The 18,777-nt window shown below is 36.8% G+C and overlaps 1 protein-coding gene across 2 annotated transcripts in view; it reads right to left on the bottom strand.

Annotated features, from left to right (window-relative positions):
* The window catches only part of LOC121324845 (VPS10 domain-containing receptor SorCS2-like), a 281,604-nt gene that overhangs the window by 47,094 nt on the left and 215,733 nt on the right, over window positions 1-18,777 (bottom strand). For both annotated transcript variants that reach the window (XM_041267061.1, XM_041267067.1), the window contains exons 4-8: window positions 12,987-13,151; window positions 11,734-11,807; window positions 9,387-9,451; window positions 8,073-8,191; window positions 4,278-4,367 (exon numbers count right to left, since the gene is read on the bottom strand). In XM_041267061.1, the coding sequence (XP_041122995.1) occupies window positions 4,278-4,367; window positions 8,073-8,191; window positions 9,387-9,451; window positions 11,734-11,807; window positions 12,987-13,151 (513 nt within the window). The remainder of the gene's footprint in view (window positions 1-4,277; window positions 4,368-8,072; window positions 8,192-9,386; window positions 9,452-11,733; window positions 11,808-12,986; window positions 13,152-18,777) is intronic.

Below are 18,777 nucleotides of genomic sequence, written 5' to 3'. Positions count from 1 at the left end.
AGCACCTAACTTACTCCTATATGTTCTTTTCAATCAAGAAGTTAACATTGGTATCCACAGATGTAAAGTGGGGTGTATAGCCTTTTTCTCTTGGTGCTTATAAGTTCAAAATTGACATAGACCAAGAGAAAAAGCCACCATCTAAAAACTTCACCCTCATCCAAACCAGCTGTTTTATAGGGAGCTAATACATCGGGATTAGTATTCATGAGTGGCAAATGCATATTTGTTCTGTCATTTGGAAATACCAGTGTCTGAGCGATGTGCCTGTTGGCTTATCGAGCGAGTTCCATTATTATAACAGCAGTCATTATCCAAACTTAATAAAAGAAAATGTAATTTGACCCTGTTGAAAGGAGGAATAAAAATGATTGTGGTAGTTATTAGTTTAAGTGACTGGATTTGATTTTCCCTTCAGGGATTTACACTACTTCTCATTATTTTAGTATTTGCCCTTGTGTAACCAAGACCTTATAAATATATAATAATGTTGTGTCTTCAAAAGCCTTGATATTTCATGAAGAATATGACATTAATATTGTAAATACATGTACTGCCTAATACATATAATAAATGTGGATCTACAATCACATTAATAAAATGTAAGTTCAGAATTGGAAAACATAAAAAAAGCTTTATCAGGTATTTTTTACATATTTTACATATATTAAAAAAGGGATGAAGTCGATAAAAAATAGTTTTTAATTGAAATATCGATAAAAATCGTGGGGAAAAAACCTCAGTATACAGACTTTACATGTGGAATGTGATGCATAGCAGTTCTGATTTCTGATTAATAATGTCGCTCTAATGTATGGTGAAGCAGAATCCAAGTCGAAGGCACATTTTCCAAAGTTAGCTGGTACTTTGTGAACGTTTGGGCAATCGCTGTGCTGACGGAAATAGTATCTACAGAAGGTATGAACATGACATGAGCACAAAACAAGCCAGGTTTATTCACCTTGAAATCATAAAAAGAAAAGAAAATTGACAGAACTGGACCAAGCCATCGGGAGACGCGTCAAAAATCTCACTGGGCATTTCCACCAATACGCTCCATACGTTTACCAACTGAAGTATCACCATTTCCTGTCAAATATTTACTATTACGGTTGTTGGTGTTTGGCAGCATGTTAGCTGACGGACAAACAGTACTGTCACACGAAGTCACCAATACACATCTCTCTGCAATAAACAGTGACTGTCCAGCAAAGCCTTTTTTTTATTAAAGCGTGTGTAAAAGCTAAATATATGGATTGCATGTCCCTCAGTTCGTGTTATTGTTTTAGTTTAACGTGTCGCTTATTTGTCAGTACGTTCTTTTATTGTCAGCGCGAACATGTACCTCAATGCAGCAGTATTTGCAGCGCTATGCATCATCTACCTCATCTGACCCACTTACGCTATTTTTGCTTTTTGTATACTTCGAAACATTAGGTTTTTTTTGAAGATTCATAAACTGATTTACATTTTCTCCCCATTCCTCGTCCACTAAAATTATTATATATTTTATTTTTTTTGCCTAAGCATTTCAATTTAGTTTTTGATCAAGCTAGTAGTTACTACACCCAGCAATTGCCAAAATAATCAGACTTTGATTGGCCGACATAATCTGGTGATAATGTGTCTGCGAAGTGGCAGAGAACCACTTTTGAATGTTCTTCTAGGATGCAGTGTGGGGCTGCTTATTACAATGTCATAATCAAAATAAAACAGCATTTTACTCAAAATATTGTGTATTTCCTAGATAATAGTACCAGGATAATATTGAATAATAGACAATCAGTAAAAACCGACATCCAGGTAAAAAAAAAAAAAATCCTGTAATTTTTCGGTAAAATTTGGTATAAATTGTAAAAGCGGAACACTATGTATTTGTAACACTAAAACAATATATCACTTTTTTCACTAAACATCTTTTACAACAGCACTAAAATGCTCTCAATTGAAAATAAAAAAAAAAGTTTTTTTTTTTTTTTAACAATATGCATTTTCATTAATTACACATAGATAAGCACGAGGTAAAAATAATAATAAAAAAATGTGCAAATCTATACCCCTATTCAAACAGAAGCTAAATATAAGCCATATAGGAGGTGTACTTCATTGATCTAAATAACATATCTGTGCACAAGTGATTTTTTTTTTTTCCTTTTTTCAAGCATTCCACAAATAAACATGTTTTAAATACATGTTTGTGTTGTTCTGGTGACCCATGAAGCATCTGAAACTGGCAAACACTCATTTTCATTCACCTGGAGCCTCCAGGCATACTTCAACAGACAGTATAATTAGATCACTGTTTATTCAAGCAAATGATCTTGACATTCAGAGAGGGAGCATCACTTCACCCTAATTAGACAGGTGAAGCCTTTTATCTATTAGTGACAACGCAGTAGTTTAGAATCTTAATTAGGCCCAATTGACTTTTGGTGGACATTCTTTGGCTGCGTTGCATTGACACTTTCAGAAAAAAAAAAAGCCAGTGGTCTGGCTTTTCTGTTCCTTACCACATCATGAATCGTTATTGGGTTGTGTTACCTGTTTGACAATGTGGGCAATAATCCTTACACTATCAGTACACTAGAGCCAACATTTTGAAAAGAGCTTTGAAACAGACTTTTAAAGTTCTAAGTGTAAAAAGTTGTCAGAATGTTAACAATGACGGAGTTTACATGGACAAGTCATGATAGTTTTCCTCACTGTGTTTTTGCCGTACTTTTCAGGAAATGCGTTGCTATGCTGTTCTGATTTAGGAAAAAAAAGTTGGCTGTACCAGTGCAGATTACTCAATTCATAGTCATTTAGGGGAGAGGATATTGAATTGTGTGTGTCTGCCTAGTAATTAGGAAAAGAATGACTGTGAATATCATGAGGAGAGCTTCATGTGTTGACATGAAGATTTAAAAAAAAAAGAGAGAGAAAAGAATTGACTTGTTGTTGTGCACATTCCAAATTATCACGCATGACTTGTTTGTGTCTCGTTACCTTTCCAACACACACACACACACACACACACACAACAGTATATAAAATAAAACTTCTAAGTACAGTTTTATTTTAAAAAAATAGATGTGAGTAAAATCTAAAAGTTGTATTTAATTAAAGTAGTCTATAAATGTATGTGGAAAATGTGGGAACATGGGGGGGATACACTATAATATAATCACAAACTGTATGAGCCTTAGGCCTATATGAATATATAGAGAGAGAACAGTGGGTATATAAAAATACATATATAAAAAGTACCAGGCTGAGAATCCTAATGTTCCTGTACACATCTGCCGGTCCCTATACCCTGCCTCTGCTCTGAGAAGCCAGCGACTGCTGGTCTGCAGCTTGGTAGAAGTGCCAGGCGAAGAATCCACTCACACACACACACACACACACACACACACACACACACACACACACACATTATAATGAAATGTCTTTATTTAAAGCGATATGGTACATAATGTTGTTTGTTAACTATATCTATTACTTATTGCACGGTATGCCAATTGATGCTAACAATTCATTCCAGTTCTGTAAATACACACACAGTTGTAAAGCTGCAATGTAACAGCATGCCTAATTACAAAATGGAAAATGTTGGAGTTGCTGGCATATTTGTAATAACACTGTATGACTGTTTATTAAGAATGTAATTCATATGTAACCAGATGTGATTATAAGAGCCAGCTTAAGGCAGAGGTCAGTGAAGAGTGCTGTTAGATTTTAGCCTAGGAGTTTCCATTACACTGAAACTATAAAATGTCAAGCTGAAATAGTATGGTTGTCTTCATTGAAAAACAGAAGCTCTAACTACATTACAGTATAAACCAAAGACTCAATGAACTCCATCCGGTAGGGAATTTCAAGTTTTCACATGGGGAAACCTATAAAATATAAGAAACTAGATTTTTTTCTATGTTTCTGTTCCAGTGGTAAATATTGAGCATTTCATGAAAGGAACTTCTATTTTTTCATGTAGTGCACCGTTATAGGTATTCCCTCAAGGGACCGCTTATTTAAACTTCTACACAGTATGACATGCTGTTTTATAAAACTCATTTTTAATAGTCCTGGCAGAGAGAGATTCCCTCTGGTATTTACTGAAGTGGAACTAATATCACAAAAGGGGGATTATGCAGTGGATACAACTGTGTTTATTCTGTGCAAAGAATTCTCTATGTGGGTTTATTATTTATTTATTTATTTTTTTACCTTTTACATATTATTTTAACTAACATTTGTGGGGAAAAAAAAAACAAAAACAAAAAAATACACATTACCTTTAGTAAGGCATACTTTGGAAACTTCATCTGAACAAATTCATTCCGACGGTAAGAAACGTAGTGCTTGGTTCGATTTCCAGTTGACACCTTTAAAAAAAAAATATATATATATATAAACATAGATATTATTCAGATGGTAAGATTAGGGTCAAAACATCACAATTGGAAGTTTTTTTGTCAGCCTACTATAGCAATCTGATAATTAAACTAATTGAGAAATATGGTCAGATTCAACAAAAGGAGCTAGAGTAAAAATTGCTAAATGACAAGTTTGGTTTCTTCTCTCTCAAACCACGTTGTATAAATAGCAGTCAAAGTTGTTATAATAGTGGAAAACACTAATGGAGGCTTTGAATAAACTGATGCTCATAACATCCAAACATTGTAACAACTGAATGTGTCTAAAACTTTTGCACAGCAGTGTATATAAGAATGAAAAACAACAAATATGAATAATAAATAACAGCAGAGGCTAAAATTTACAGATTAATTCATTCATTAGAAGCATTAGAAGACTTCAATGTTATTTTTAAGATGCAAAGGCATACCCGTCAGGACATTTTTAACAGGAAAGCATTTTTCATAAAGGCAGCAAAGGTGCTCCTGCTTGTAAGTTCAAGCATGTATCTGCCTGTAACTTAGGCTAAAACCTAATAGCATTAGTAATAGTCAAGTAGTCTAGTCTCTCTCTACAGACACAGTTATGCCAGTGTCACAATGCATGTCCCCCAATAACCTTCAATTAAGTGTGACGCTGGGTCACAAAGACACACACACACAAATGCTGATATACTGACAGCAAAGACAGGGATAACATAAACGGGAGAACAGATACAAGTTGCCTACTAAATCGCAAAAATGAAATACATGATTAAAAGAGGGCATATAAACTTATACTCTAGTCTCTACAGAGTTTAAACTAGATCAATCAGTTGGAAAGGTATGAGAAGCTTTCAGAAATATTGATGGACTCCAGTGGGTCGAAACGCAAGATAATTCTGAAGTCTTTAATTGCATTTGCAAAGAAAGTCTTACTCATACCTCTTACTTATACCAACAGAAAATAGAAATAGCAGCAGGTTACGAACACTGTTAAATTTATCGGACGGGAATTAAGGTGTATGGTATCGGGCAGGACTATAGGTGTATCGGATGGTATCGGACAAGACTAAAACTGTATCGGACTTTATCACGCGGGACTAAAACTGTATCGGATTGTATCACACAGGACTAAAAGGGTATCGGACTGTATCACACAGGACTAAAACTCTATCGGACTGTATCACACAGGACTAAAACTGTATCGGACTGTATCACACAGGACTAAAAGGGTATCGGACTGTATCACACCGGACTAAAACTCTATCGGACTGTATCACACAGGACTAAAACTCTGTCGGACTGTATCACACAGGACTAAAACTCTATCGGACTGTATCACACAGGACTAAAAGGGTATCGGACTGTATCACACAGGACTAAAACTCTATCGGACTGTATCACACAGGACTAAAACTCTATCGGACTGTATCACACAGGACTAAAACTCTATCGGACTGTATCACACAGGACTAAAAGGGTATCGGACTGTATCACACAGGACTAAAACTCTATCGGACTGTATCACACAGGACTAAAAGGGTATCGGACTGTATCACACAGGACTAAAAGGGTATCGGACTGTATCACACAGGACTGAAACTCTATCGGACTGTATCACACAGGACTAAAAGGGGTATTGGGGAATCTGCCCCCTGACCCCTGGCACTGCCAAAAATGTTACAAACCCGGTGCCTATGTTTACAGTATATACAAACAGGGCTTTAGTTTCCAGTGAAACCAAAATACATGAGTAGAAAAGAAGGAACAGACAAAAAATTCCACAGTGCCACTGTTTTGACTGTTTGAGTTGAGAATTTGACAGTCGAAATTAATTTCAACCCAGCTAGAAGATTTTAAACAAATGATCTGACCGCCTAACTGATCGATCTTCTGTATGATCGGGTAAACAATACTCCTGATGGCATGTCAGTGCCCAGCTGGGCAGACGAGCATTGTCAGGTGGGCAGTGTAGCCCTGACAGGCAAGAATGCCACCTGAAAACAGAGGCGCAGGACTTTCATCTGCTAGTTCAATGCAAAAGAACCAAGAGCCTCGCTGTTTGATATCTTCCTGCAGGAAGCAGCACCTGAGACCCTACCAACCACTGGGTTGGTATTCATTTGACATTTTTTATCTGGATTGATACTCTGAAATGCAAAGGTATCTGGTACATAGGGACAACAAGCTAGCAATGATCTTTACAAGGCTTGAGGCAAGTTCTAAAAAGCACAGATTTAAATGCAGTGTGTGCATAATAGTTCACAAAAGAGTAACACTATTTAAACACACATGCAGACAGTGTTAATTAATGTGTGAGGGCTTTTCTATAAGCATACACGCTTGCAATGGTTCCCATTTCACCTGGTTCCATTGACAGAATATGAGAACGTCAATTTACTGAAAGGCAGCACCATTTCAAGAGGCCAAGGCTTCCATCTAATACTTAAATGTTGTTCATCTTCAGATATTCCAGAATTCAATATTAGGAAAGCATTAGAGTCCCAATTGGCAGATAATATTGTGTAATTTGAGCATTGATTATATACCTGACTGCTAGAAATCCAGGCAACCAGTTAACCAGTAAAGCCCATGCCTGATTGTTGGCTCCTGATCGTTTCATTTGCACATTTTAACAAGTTATTAAATACAGAACTGGGTGGAGGAGTCTAATTCCATCACCGAATTGGGATGGCATATTTCCAAGAGGTATACAGAACACACAAATCCATGAAACAGAATCAATAGTTCATTGATGGCAGTTTGGGTTCCTTGGTAGGAATAGCCGTGTAATAACATTGTAACAACTGGGTAATTACCACGCTGTTCCTGCTCTTACATAGAAACTACAGTGTAAACTACTGTGTAATTACATGAACAACATCTCACAGCAATACAGGTCATGTCCATGTAATTACACTCCTGTAGTTAACAAGCAAGAACAGTGTAGTTCAATGTAGTAGTTGTACTAACAGAGATGCAGACATCTGATACATTTTAAAATGATTTGTCGCTGCTGATTTATAGGTTTACATTTTGTATAGATAGGAATCATCGCAAGACAAGTACATCCCCAGCCAGGCCAAAACTGCTCATTCTTCCCTGTGTTGAAAACCAGAACAATAAGAACATCTGTCCTCTTAACCCATATTTTATAGGGCTGACATCACAATCCTTGTGCAAGCGTATTCTGTAATGGGATTAAAAACATAGATTTCCCTTCGATAGTATCATGTTTTTATGCAACAGAAAAGATTGCACTGCCATGTATTGTCATAGCACCATGCTAGTGATGAAAAAAATAATTCTACCTTCCCTATGAATAAAAGCTAGATGAAAAAAGGGCAATACAGTCAATTCCACTCAATTGAATAGAGGTGGAGTAAGGAAATGCCCATTGGGTTGAGGCTATATTCTGGATCCAAACAGATAAGAACTGCTGCTACATCACAAAAGTCTAATGTGGTGCGTAGGGTTAAATGCAATAACAAAATAAAGTAACAGAAACCCTGCAATTCACATGCAAAACATGCTTCATTGGTTAAACAAAAAAAACAAAAAAAAACAAAACAATATCATATTCTAGATCCCACACAAACTGAAGAACTCTTCACTGGAATGTTTTATATCATTTTTACTACAAAGTATATGGGCTTGAAAATGTGCTGTCGTTTCAAAGAAATCTTACATTACCTTCACAAAAATGTAATCATCCTGTACAGAGAGTGAGTTATGGTCAATCTTGCCAAGGAATTGAGCAGTCACCATTTTGTCAGAGCAATTCTGAATCAGACAGGTCATGTAGAGGAAACCTGAGGGATCAATCAAAAAACATCAAGAATTGGAAGCTACTTGAAGACATAGACAAGGCAACTGTATTTATTAGATACCTAGTTAGTAGGCCACCCAGGTGTCAGATAGCTGGTTATGGAAATATATACATTCTCTGCTGAATTACTAATAGCAGAACTTTAACAGTCCCTTATAAAATCTTACCATGATATATTTACACAATAATATTGTACTTTACCATGCTTTTACTAATATTTAAATCCTTTACCATGCTTCACTGTGGTTTACAATGCTTTCACTATACACTCTGATACAATATGCCTTTGCCATGTTTAACTGCTACCTTTTAGAAGGAAAAACCTTCACTAAGTTCTGCAAATATCATGGCCTAATAGTAATACAGCAGTAAAATAATTAATCCAAAGCACCTCCACATACAGTATTAATTAGGAAATGATCGAAAATCAAGATCTAAGGAATGAAACTAGCCTCCACACTTGACAGAAGATGTACAATATATAAATATAAACAAATAATGTAACTTTATTGCAGTCCTTGTTCCAAAAGCGTGTCTGCAAAGGCAACGGAACAGCTTCCATGCATGGATGAGTGTCTGTTCTCCTTGAAATGTCTGCTCCGCTGCTACACAGATGTCAAGCAGCAACTTTAATTTCACAGCTCAGCTCTACTTTCAGCCATCCACACAAGATGAAAGAGTACATACAGTAACTTCAAATGTCATTTTAATTGTTTTATTTACATGTCTTTTTTTCAAAAAAAAAAAAAAAAAGACATTTGCAATAATTTTAAGTGTTTCTAGATTTTTATAAAAGTTCCCTATATCTGTCTTTGCCTCTCTGAGCTTGCCTGGAGAAAAGCTGACTCATAGAACAGACTCCATTATACCATTTAAAATTTAAATCATGTCACAATTTGACCTTTCACCTTAGCTATTCTATATGGGTACCTTAAAATGATGTCTATACTATACAGTATGCACACTACTGTTATTTATATCATGCACCACATATCAAAGACCAGTCCCTCCTCCCCAACTTCTTGTGTAACACATTCCATTAATGCCCATAGTTCTATGCCCTAATTATTCTTTCAATAAGATATACAGTATGCGAAACATAGACTGCCTTCAATGCATTTGTCATTATACTGTAAACAAGACGACACACAGAGAATATTCTCTGGTAATAACTGTACCTCCACTGGTATCCTGCATTTCCATGTGTATAAGATCAGGATCAGCATCAACTCTGGCTACAGACCTAGAACAAACAGACACCAGTTAGATAGAGCTATAGATTCAAAGCAACACAATTGTGGCTCTAGAACAATAGCAATACACCTAAGCGTTTCTGTATTCTATTTTGTTGACATGCAAAGTTAATTATAGTGTTGTATTAGTTAGTAATGTTATATTGTTCTCTAAAACAAAGATTATATTCAGGAACTACTATTAAACTTTAAAGTGTCTTTATTGTTATTTTTTTGTGCTGTTTGTATGCACAGGATGACCCCTGTACAGAGAAAAGGTTGTACTGGAATTATAATGATGATTCGTATATCTCTTTTACAGAGCCACCATCAAATGGGGGTTGACTGCTTGCAGCCTTCAATAGTCAAAGCAATCAGAAATTTGACCAGATTTTGGTATCACTTTTAACTACCATTTGACAATTAAACAAACTAACACATTGTTTTTGTTTATGATAAATTGACGCTTGGGGTTCATTATGATTAAGTTTAGAATGTATCATTAATTCATGTTTTATTCATATGATTCAATTTTCATCACTAAGTACAGTAGTCGCTATGTAATGAATGGAACACATTTTATTAAGATTCTGAATATATTGATATAAATGTAAATGTAAAAATGTAATGTAAAAATACAGCACCGTCAATATTAAACTAAACTAGAATTCTAAGTACTGAAAATATATGAATTCAGAAACTGTGAGACACAACATTTTATGTGACATTAAATTTAAAAATGCTATGCACGTTTTCTAGTTTTATTAATAAATATGGATAGGTTTGCATTCTTGGATTTAAGGATATAAAAAATGTATGTTTATAACTTAAGTGGGTGAGACCAAATTAAATGCCTACCACCTTCCAAATAAATTGGGGCCTAACAGTAAAGAAAACGATCAGTTTGTGTAAATCCCAAACCATCTGAGCTCAAACTTACTGATCCCAAACCTGCAGCCAGTGAATGATTTGCTAGACTGCATCCCAATGTTTTCTTTAACCTTCCTATATTCATTTCATTTCCCTTAGAATTCCAATTTGGGATTACTACAGGCATCCCAGGACTAAATTTTGTAATATGATACATATACAGTGTTCACCCTTTATAATGCTATAGTTGGGAGCCATAGTTACAAGACCATGCTATTTGTGTTCTGCCTTATAGTGAGTATAAAAGGGCTACTGTAATGGCAGTATGGAGCAAATGGGAGCCATAACCCTACTGTGTTAAAACTGATTCTGCACTATAACGAGGCATGTTATAACGGGTGAGCACTGTATATGTACATGTGTAATAATGCACAATTTTGCTTGGGATTCCTCTGATTCTACCTACATCATAGCTGGATATGGTTTTAAATCAATGCCTACTTAAGTTAGAGAGAACTGTCCTTTTAGCTTTGTGATAAGATATATACATTATTCTCAACCTAATTCGTAAGATGTATACATTTTAAAATAGACATGGTTGGCCCCATGCCAGGTTCAGTTGGTCTTTGTGGTCTGGTGGGTAGGTTTGGTAGGTCTTGTATGTAAGTAGAAGTGCTTGTTACAGCTTCACACTTTTGTGGCCCTTCAATTTGTGGTGTCGAAGTGGGGAAGTATTTACTATGCAGAGAAAATGATAAAAATAACAGACTGATGCAGAAAGAGATCAAGTCGAGAAATTAGCTAGAAATAGATAGAACCCTGGTGAAAAGAGAATTTCATATTTTTTGACAAGACCAACTTCCCAGGTGATCATGGTTTTATTATAACTTAATCTGACATGCGAAGGGAGGCTCTCATTGCTGTAACAGATATTATCTCAAGCAATGTGCTTCAGAGGACTGCAAAGTTATTATTTTTTTATTTAGAACTATGCTGCTTGTTCTATGCACTGGATGGCATCCATACACAAGACACAATGTACTAGAATTCTGACAAATCCTTACAGTGGATGATTCCTCATGCAATTAAACACCTTTTATCCTTTACCTTTTTGAAAAATGGCAGCATGGTTGTAAGTTACAGTGCACAGTAGAGCAGGAGCATGTAGTATGACTGGGTTTACATGTACAGTGTCTCTGATTTTAACTCTAAAATGCAGAAATGTTGTACCTGAACACCAGCTTATTTGCAATTCAGCCTACCCTCACATGTCCTATCAACAATTGATGGTAAAATCATCCTCCTAATACTGACAGAGGATTTACCACATGTCTATCTCTGGCAGCATGCTACTGAAGTGCTGCGATGCTGATGGCAGTTTGGAACTGAGCGTGCATGTTGTGTATAAGCATCTCAAACTCACCAGAAAAAGCGACCCTTTGTCACTCGTTCTTGTAGCAGAGTCCACTTCCTGCCTAAGTCTGTTGATACATAGAGCTGGATGAGGAGAGAAACCAGAGCTTTGTGAGAAAAAGAATAACTATGACATAGCTGATCCTATTAACAAAACATTAACTCGTGAGTTATTACATGTTTTTTTCAATGTCTGTTTTTATGAATAAAACCTGCTTAAAATTCCTCATAACTGCTTTGACTTACAAAAACGGGGGATAACAATTTCAATTCCTGAGAAGCTTCTTTTTAGGAATATTCTAGTTTTTAACCAAGCCTTGCCTAAAAACTATTTCCCAGCTGAATTGAATGTAAAGACTGGATGCGAACCGCAACCCATGCAGTTCAAAGGAAAACAACTTAACATTCAAATAAACAGCAAGCTCTGTAGTCGAAAGGTAAGCACATGTTTTACATTGATGTGAGTATTATTAACTGATCAGTTGCTAGGAGGAGATTAGTTACACTACAATGATTTTTTGTTCCACGTCAGCGGTTTGTTGCTGTGGTTTTGAAGTTTTGCTTATCTGTTTGTTACCAGTACTGTTCTAATCACTGATTAAAAATTATGCAGAGTACAACCTGAAACATGAATCATTACTCAGGTATTACATATTACTGCCCTACAAAAAAGGAAAGCTGTATTGAGACTTACAATGCAGCTACAGCAAACCAAAATGTAAATGCTCACATATTCTAGCGACTGTAGTAGAGATATACAGTACCAATGGTTCTCAACCTCGGTCCTTGGGACCCCATGTGTTTTCTAGTTTCCATTCCAACTGAGCGCTCAGTTATTTAAATAAATCCTTAATTGAACTGACAAATTGCTTAATCAGGCCTTTTTAATTGTTTTATGCTCTCAAACACTTGGAGATTTCAAGTTAGCTGTAAAATCGGTAACTTTTTAGGAGCTGAGAGCAATTAAAAAGGTATAATTAAGCAAAATGTTAGTTCAATTAAGGGTTTAGTTAAGTAATTGAGAGCTTGATTGGAATGAAATCTAGAAGACACAAGGGATCCTGAGAACTGGGGTTGAGAACCATTGAAATACACAGTATGTGCAGGTAAGATTATACCTCCTTTGTAATGAAGAAGTTGCAGTACAATTTTTGTTCTTTTTTTCACAAACTTTTCCAGGTTTATGCTGAACTACATGCTAAGTATGAATGAGATAATCCCAACAGCATACCCCCAAACTAATAACCATTAAAACTACCTTACCCTTTTCTCCTTGCTGTAGGCTAGTAGTTTGTCTTCTTCATTCGGATGGAAGACCAGAGTCTCTACGGAGAATGTGAGAGGCTGTCTCTGAAAGTTGGTTCCCTCGTCTGTGCTAATAAAAAGCATTGGGTCCCGATCATTAATGGAAGTACTCACAAGAATGATCTGCAAAAAAAAAAAAAAAAATTCCCAGGTCAGCTAAAAATACAGTTATATTCCTAGAAACCATGTTGTGTGGGTGAACTCAGTGCACCGGGAGTGGGAGGAAACCAACAACAAACATTTGATTAAATACATACCAATACTGTGGGTTTGTTGCCATGTCAGAGCTAGGCAGCAGCATTTCACAAATTGGTCAAATTTGGATTTATTTGTTTATTTACTTATTATTGTTTTTTACATTCTTGTTTCCTGTGGCAGGTCCATGATGAAAGTATCTATATTTTCTCAAGCAATAGAAAGCTCCAAGCACACTAAGAGGTTAATTTTTTTGATATAATTTTACAGCATCATAACAGTCCCAGAGTATACAGCGTTTCTAACTGCAAATAAATCATCTTTCCCTGCCTATTATAACTACAGTGTTTAACTCATCATATTAATTATTAAACATCATTAAACTCAAATAATAACCCAAGCCAATTTAAATGACCAGAGTATTGCTAGTTCCCAGAGTCACAGGAGATTGAAACAGTTTTCTGTATTATTCATACGCTATTTACCTTAGGACAGACATAAGCCTGTTCTAATCAGTTTTTATTTTCAGTAAGACAATTACAAATTGAACCTCATCAGTTTAGTTTTTATACTCATCACCCTTGTTGAGTAAAATCCATTCTTCCTTTCTTTCCCTGAGTTTAGAAAAACTTCCAAGTTGAAATCTGAAGAGGCACAGAAGAGGACTTGCAAGTAAGTAAAAGCTCTTGGTGTAATCCACATGCTAAAGAACCCCTTTGTTATTTATTCTATTACATTTCCTGACAGAACTGCTCATGTGAGACTGCAGCTCTTTGCAAAGAAGTAAATAGAAATCCTATTGTCATCACACAGACTATCCACGTGGAATACTAATTCACAAACACTACCTCCCCTAATTTATAGTGAGTTAAGCAGGGCATTGTCAGAAAAAAAAAAGTTATTTACTCTCTGCCTTGGAGGGATACATTTCTCGCATTAAAGCCCACATTAATTCACTCTGAAGAAGCTAATAAGAAGGCAACATGAAAACCAAGAAGAGGACGAGATCCAAGAAACAGATATTTCAAATCACAGAATAGCAGTGCTGCCTGCAAGGCTTAGACTGGGAACCTATATTGGGGCTGGCAACCTGCTCCTGGTGAGAACTCATTATATCCTCCCCTCTGGAAATTCATGCAATAGATTTCCACAACTTTACTTACGTTTTAATACTTGCACTTAGTCTCTCTGGTTCTTAACAAAACCTAAGCTCAAGTGTATCAAATGTAGTCTCCCACTTGTGTTAACTAATTTCTCTCCCAAGATGGAGAATTTCCTGAAGTATTGTATTGTATGCCTTGCAGCTCACAGCGGCTGTATTTCTATTTCAGAAGCTAAACTGAGATTCTACTTTATGTCCTACTTGTTCTTGTTTATATTGAAAGAAACTAGGTAGAGGCCCAAGTAAAAGCCCAAGCAAAACCATTATGTTACAGTACATACCTTCTATGGAGCAAATAACTAATGAGTGACAGCTCTTACATAATTAATCTAGTCACCCTATTTGCATAACCAAACTTCCTATCGCAGTAAAAAAAAAATAATAATAAAAAAATAAAAAAATAAATCTTATTTAGGTACTCCTCCAAGTAATACTTCTTCAGTATTAAAAGTAACATACACAACAGCACAAATATGAATGGATGTGAAATTATCCATTATTGAAGCTCAGTTGTATGTTAATGAACAGTCAATAGTTATGTAATGTAACAGATAATTGTAACCAAATACAAATGAGCAGATGACAAGATATGTTGATCTTGCCTTTTTTATGTCTTAAATATGTATTAGAGCTGAAAACTAGCAACATGAGCCTTAAACACACTTAATGTATAAATGGAACATGAGCATAAAATTGCAAGTGGAGTCTCACAAGACTCCTACTGCCTACTGGCCATTTATTAATATATGACTGAACTAAATTTAATGTAATTCCTTTTTCAGCACGGGGATTCTACTATGAATGAATGGCAATGAATGAATGAATGATGATTGCAATTGTAGATGATTTGTGAACTGTGAAGGGAGCTCAGGGCCTGATGACTGTGGAGGGCACTCAGGGTGCCCGACGGCTACCTGCGTGAGGCCGGCTGGAAATACATTAACAGTTACATGCATCCCAGTGCCGCAGATAGAAAGTGGCTTTGGCCACCTTCCCCCAAAAAGACAAGGCCGCCAAACTATGAATGAATAATAAATAATTAACGTGCTCGACAGTGGCCCAGCCTCTCCAACCCGACCACTCACACCACAGAACTAAATATGAACCGCTCGGCACTCAGGTAAGGAAAAAACCCCTACTCACATATTTTTCATTTTTGGGGGGGAAACCTCAGGGAATCCATAGCTGAGGGCAGCCCTTCCTGCAGTCTCTAAGCAGTCAACTCCCGTTTAGGCTTCCCAGCGCTTGACTGAGCAGCCGAAACTAAAAGCAGCGACAAGAAAGAATAACACAGGGAGCTTTTATGCGCTTGCTGATGACGTTTTGGTTAGGGGCGGATTCTCCTTCCAGAAAAGCAACCAAGTTTACAATTCTGTCAGTGTGTAGATGTGAGGGGTCAGGGTTACATTTTTACTAGTTCAGGGAAGGGAAAAAACACTAACCTCCAAACTCACATTGGTACTTCATTATACAAAGAGATATACAAAACAGCAGACCTTCAGATATTTCCTTTTGACAACTTCTCTGCCGCCATTTTTAAAACCACTTAGCTATGACATAAGTGCACAAGCTAAAAAATGAATGGTTTTCAGGGCCATTTTTGGGAAAGTGCCAAGTGCTCTAAAAACCACTATGATATCTTCTTAATAAAACATGATTTTCTCTTGCTGTCTTTTCCAGCAGGATACTGCTGTGAATGTATGTTATACATACAGAAGGATGTGCACTTAATGATAATGTATAATATATATATATATATATATATATTATATATATATATATAGTATATATATATATATATATATATATATATATATATATATCTGATAGAGACATACTCTGATACGTTGCCATAATAAACCAATAAGTTACATTAAGTCCTGCTTTAGAAATAATCTTAATAATAAAAGTCTGCAAGACAAACAACCTTGACACCTTGACCATCAGGAATGTTAAAAATGGGTTTGACCAAGTCAGGTTAATTGAATTGAGGAGGTAAAAAATTGTTGAATGCCTGCATTGGCAACCCCAACTGAATCCTTGGTAAGACAGTAAGACCATTATATTCCAAAGAAAGACTTTCTTCCACTTGGTACCTTTTGGTGGTGCTACGGTTCAAGCATTAAGAAAAAGGTTTACACAAAATACTGACTTATGTAATGTTTTAGAAAGCTTGCACGCTATGCACATTTTTTTTTCATACATATTATTCAAGTGATGCTTGGTCGACAAACAAATTGCAAATTGCTTTTAACACAAAGTGTTTTGGTATGCCTTAGACATATTGCATTACTCCAAAAAAATATATATAATAAAATTAAAGCTACATACTTGTGTTCCTTATAAAGATGTTCTGGTGTATAGCAAGGTAAAAGGCAAAGCAAATAAAGAATTGTAGTTATTAATCTTTAATTCTTCTCAGTAATGGTAATCAAATACTTTTTTGGATAGTATAAAATTACAGCCCTAGCTTATGAATGAATAGCAGCTGTCTATACCAATGGGGTAGGGCGTACTTATTGTAATTTCTGCAATCCAGAAGTCTACCGACCCTTGAACGACTGGGTTTCAAACAGAGAATGTGATTTAAAATAATGACTTGTTCATGCTTTCATTAAAATACCCCCTCTTAACCTCAACAACCTTGTGGCACTGTACTGTATAATACATACAATCCAGCATTTACTACACAGCTTCCCCATGTAATATGTTTCAGGAGGTGTTGAAATAATTTAGTATTAAGTGAAACGTTAGGTTATATACCTGGTTCCCTGAAATAGAAATGTAGCCATTACTGAATGGGTGCTTACCTCCTGAAGTCCCGAATCCAGAATACTTTATACCAAAGCTGCTCTTTGAACCTGTGATGCAGTTGTGACCCCGCCCCGAAGGATCAAAAGCACTGCAGTCACAGATCTCAGCACCATTTTTACTTTCAAGCCTGCTGCGAATAAATGGGCACAGCGACGCATGGGTGAGTATATCCAAGCCAACGCAGGGGCATGATTGCATAATGACCGGAATGCTACAAGGCTAAGCCCAGAGGCTGCTTTGTGCGTCACCATTCCGTGCCTCAGTAACTAGTAGCTAGGATGAAAAATTGAGGGAGAATTTAACCTTTATGCCTGTGTTGTAAGGGTGAACTGGGAAGCCACCCTTAACACTCCAATTACAAAACCAGGGTCTACGACATTTAGCCTGTAGAACTGCCGCATTGCATATGTCCTTGACAGATGCATCCTGGAATAAAGCCCACAAACTTGCCCCTGGTAGAATGGACAGTGAGCTTTTCTGGAGGGGACAAGTTGGCCAGCTCCACTTGGACAGCCGCTGCTTAGACAGGGCTTGACCATGTGACTTTGTCCCATAGCAGACAAAAAACTGATCAGGCTGCCTCCAACTTTATGTCCTGTCAATATAATATGCCAGGGCCCGAATTGGGTAGAGCATATGTAGCTGTCGCCTCCTGTTAGACTGGAAAGGTTGTGGATGTAAAGCCTCCAATTCTACAAAAAGGATATTGCTGCTCTAGAAAGAGTACAAAGAAGAGCAACCAGAATTATTCTGGGTTTAACCCTTTGAGTAGTATGAACGTACTGGTACGTTCCCTGTTCTCTGGTCCCCAAGGAGTATGAATGTATCGGTACGTTCTGCAATTTTAAACTTGAATAACTGAGCCTACAAAACCCCTGATCACATAATATTGTAACACTAGGTTTCTGTAACACCTTTTATTCATCGCTTGCACCCTCTGCCAGATATTGATTGAATTACATTTAGATCACGATTTAAATTCAAATACAGGTGGCTGGTGACAAGTTTCATGTAGGCCTCTGCCTGTGCTGGAGACTAGGCTCAAATCAGCCAGTCATCCAAATAGTTGAGTACTCTGATGCCTCTGAGTCTCAGTGGGGTCAAAATAGCTTCCATGCACTTTGAGAAGGCACGTGGCGCTAGGGAGAAGCCAAATGGCAAGACATGGAACTTGTACATGGTTCCCTGAAAAGAAAACTGCAGGTACTGATTGAGCCGCTGGCCGCTCCCATGCATTGCCTCTGACAGTAGGCGCAGATTTTGGGGCTGCTTGGCCCTAGGGTGCCAGCTTGCCGCTGGTCGACATGCCGGAGGTAGTCACTTAAGAGCTAGGTTTCTGCCTACAACCTGCCTGTTAAATTTGGACACACGGTGCAGGTTTTTGCTCACCAGGTCACAACTGCGTCACAGGCTCAAAGAGCATCTTTGGTATAAAGTATTCAGGATTCGGGTCATTAGGAGGTAAATACCCATTCAGTAAAAAGTAAATAGCTTGACAGCATTTCCCCAGGACACCTCTTAAATGTAGGTGCCATTTCTGTTAGTCAAGTTAACCAAGTTTAAATAAGCAAGTAAATA

Source organism: Polyodon spathula, chromosome 1 (assembly GCF_017654505.1).
Source record: "Polyodon spathula isolate WHYD16114869_AA chromosome 1, ASM1765450v1, whole genome shotgun sequence".
In the NCBI taxonomy this organism is placed as follows: domain Eukaryota; kingdom Metazoa; phylum Chordata; class Actinopteri; order Acipenseriformes; family Polyodontidae; genus Polyodon; species Polyodon spathula.
The sequence above is the reverse complement of the archived record's forward strand: the minus strand, read 5'-3'. Positions and strand labels throughout refer to the sequence as shown.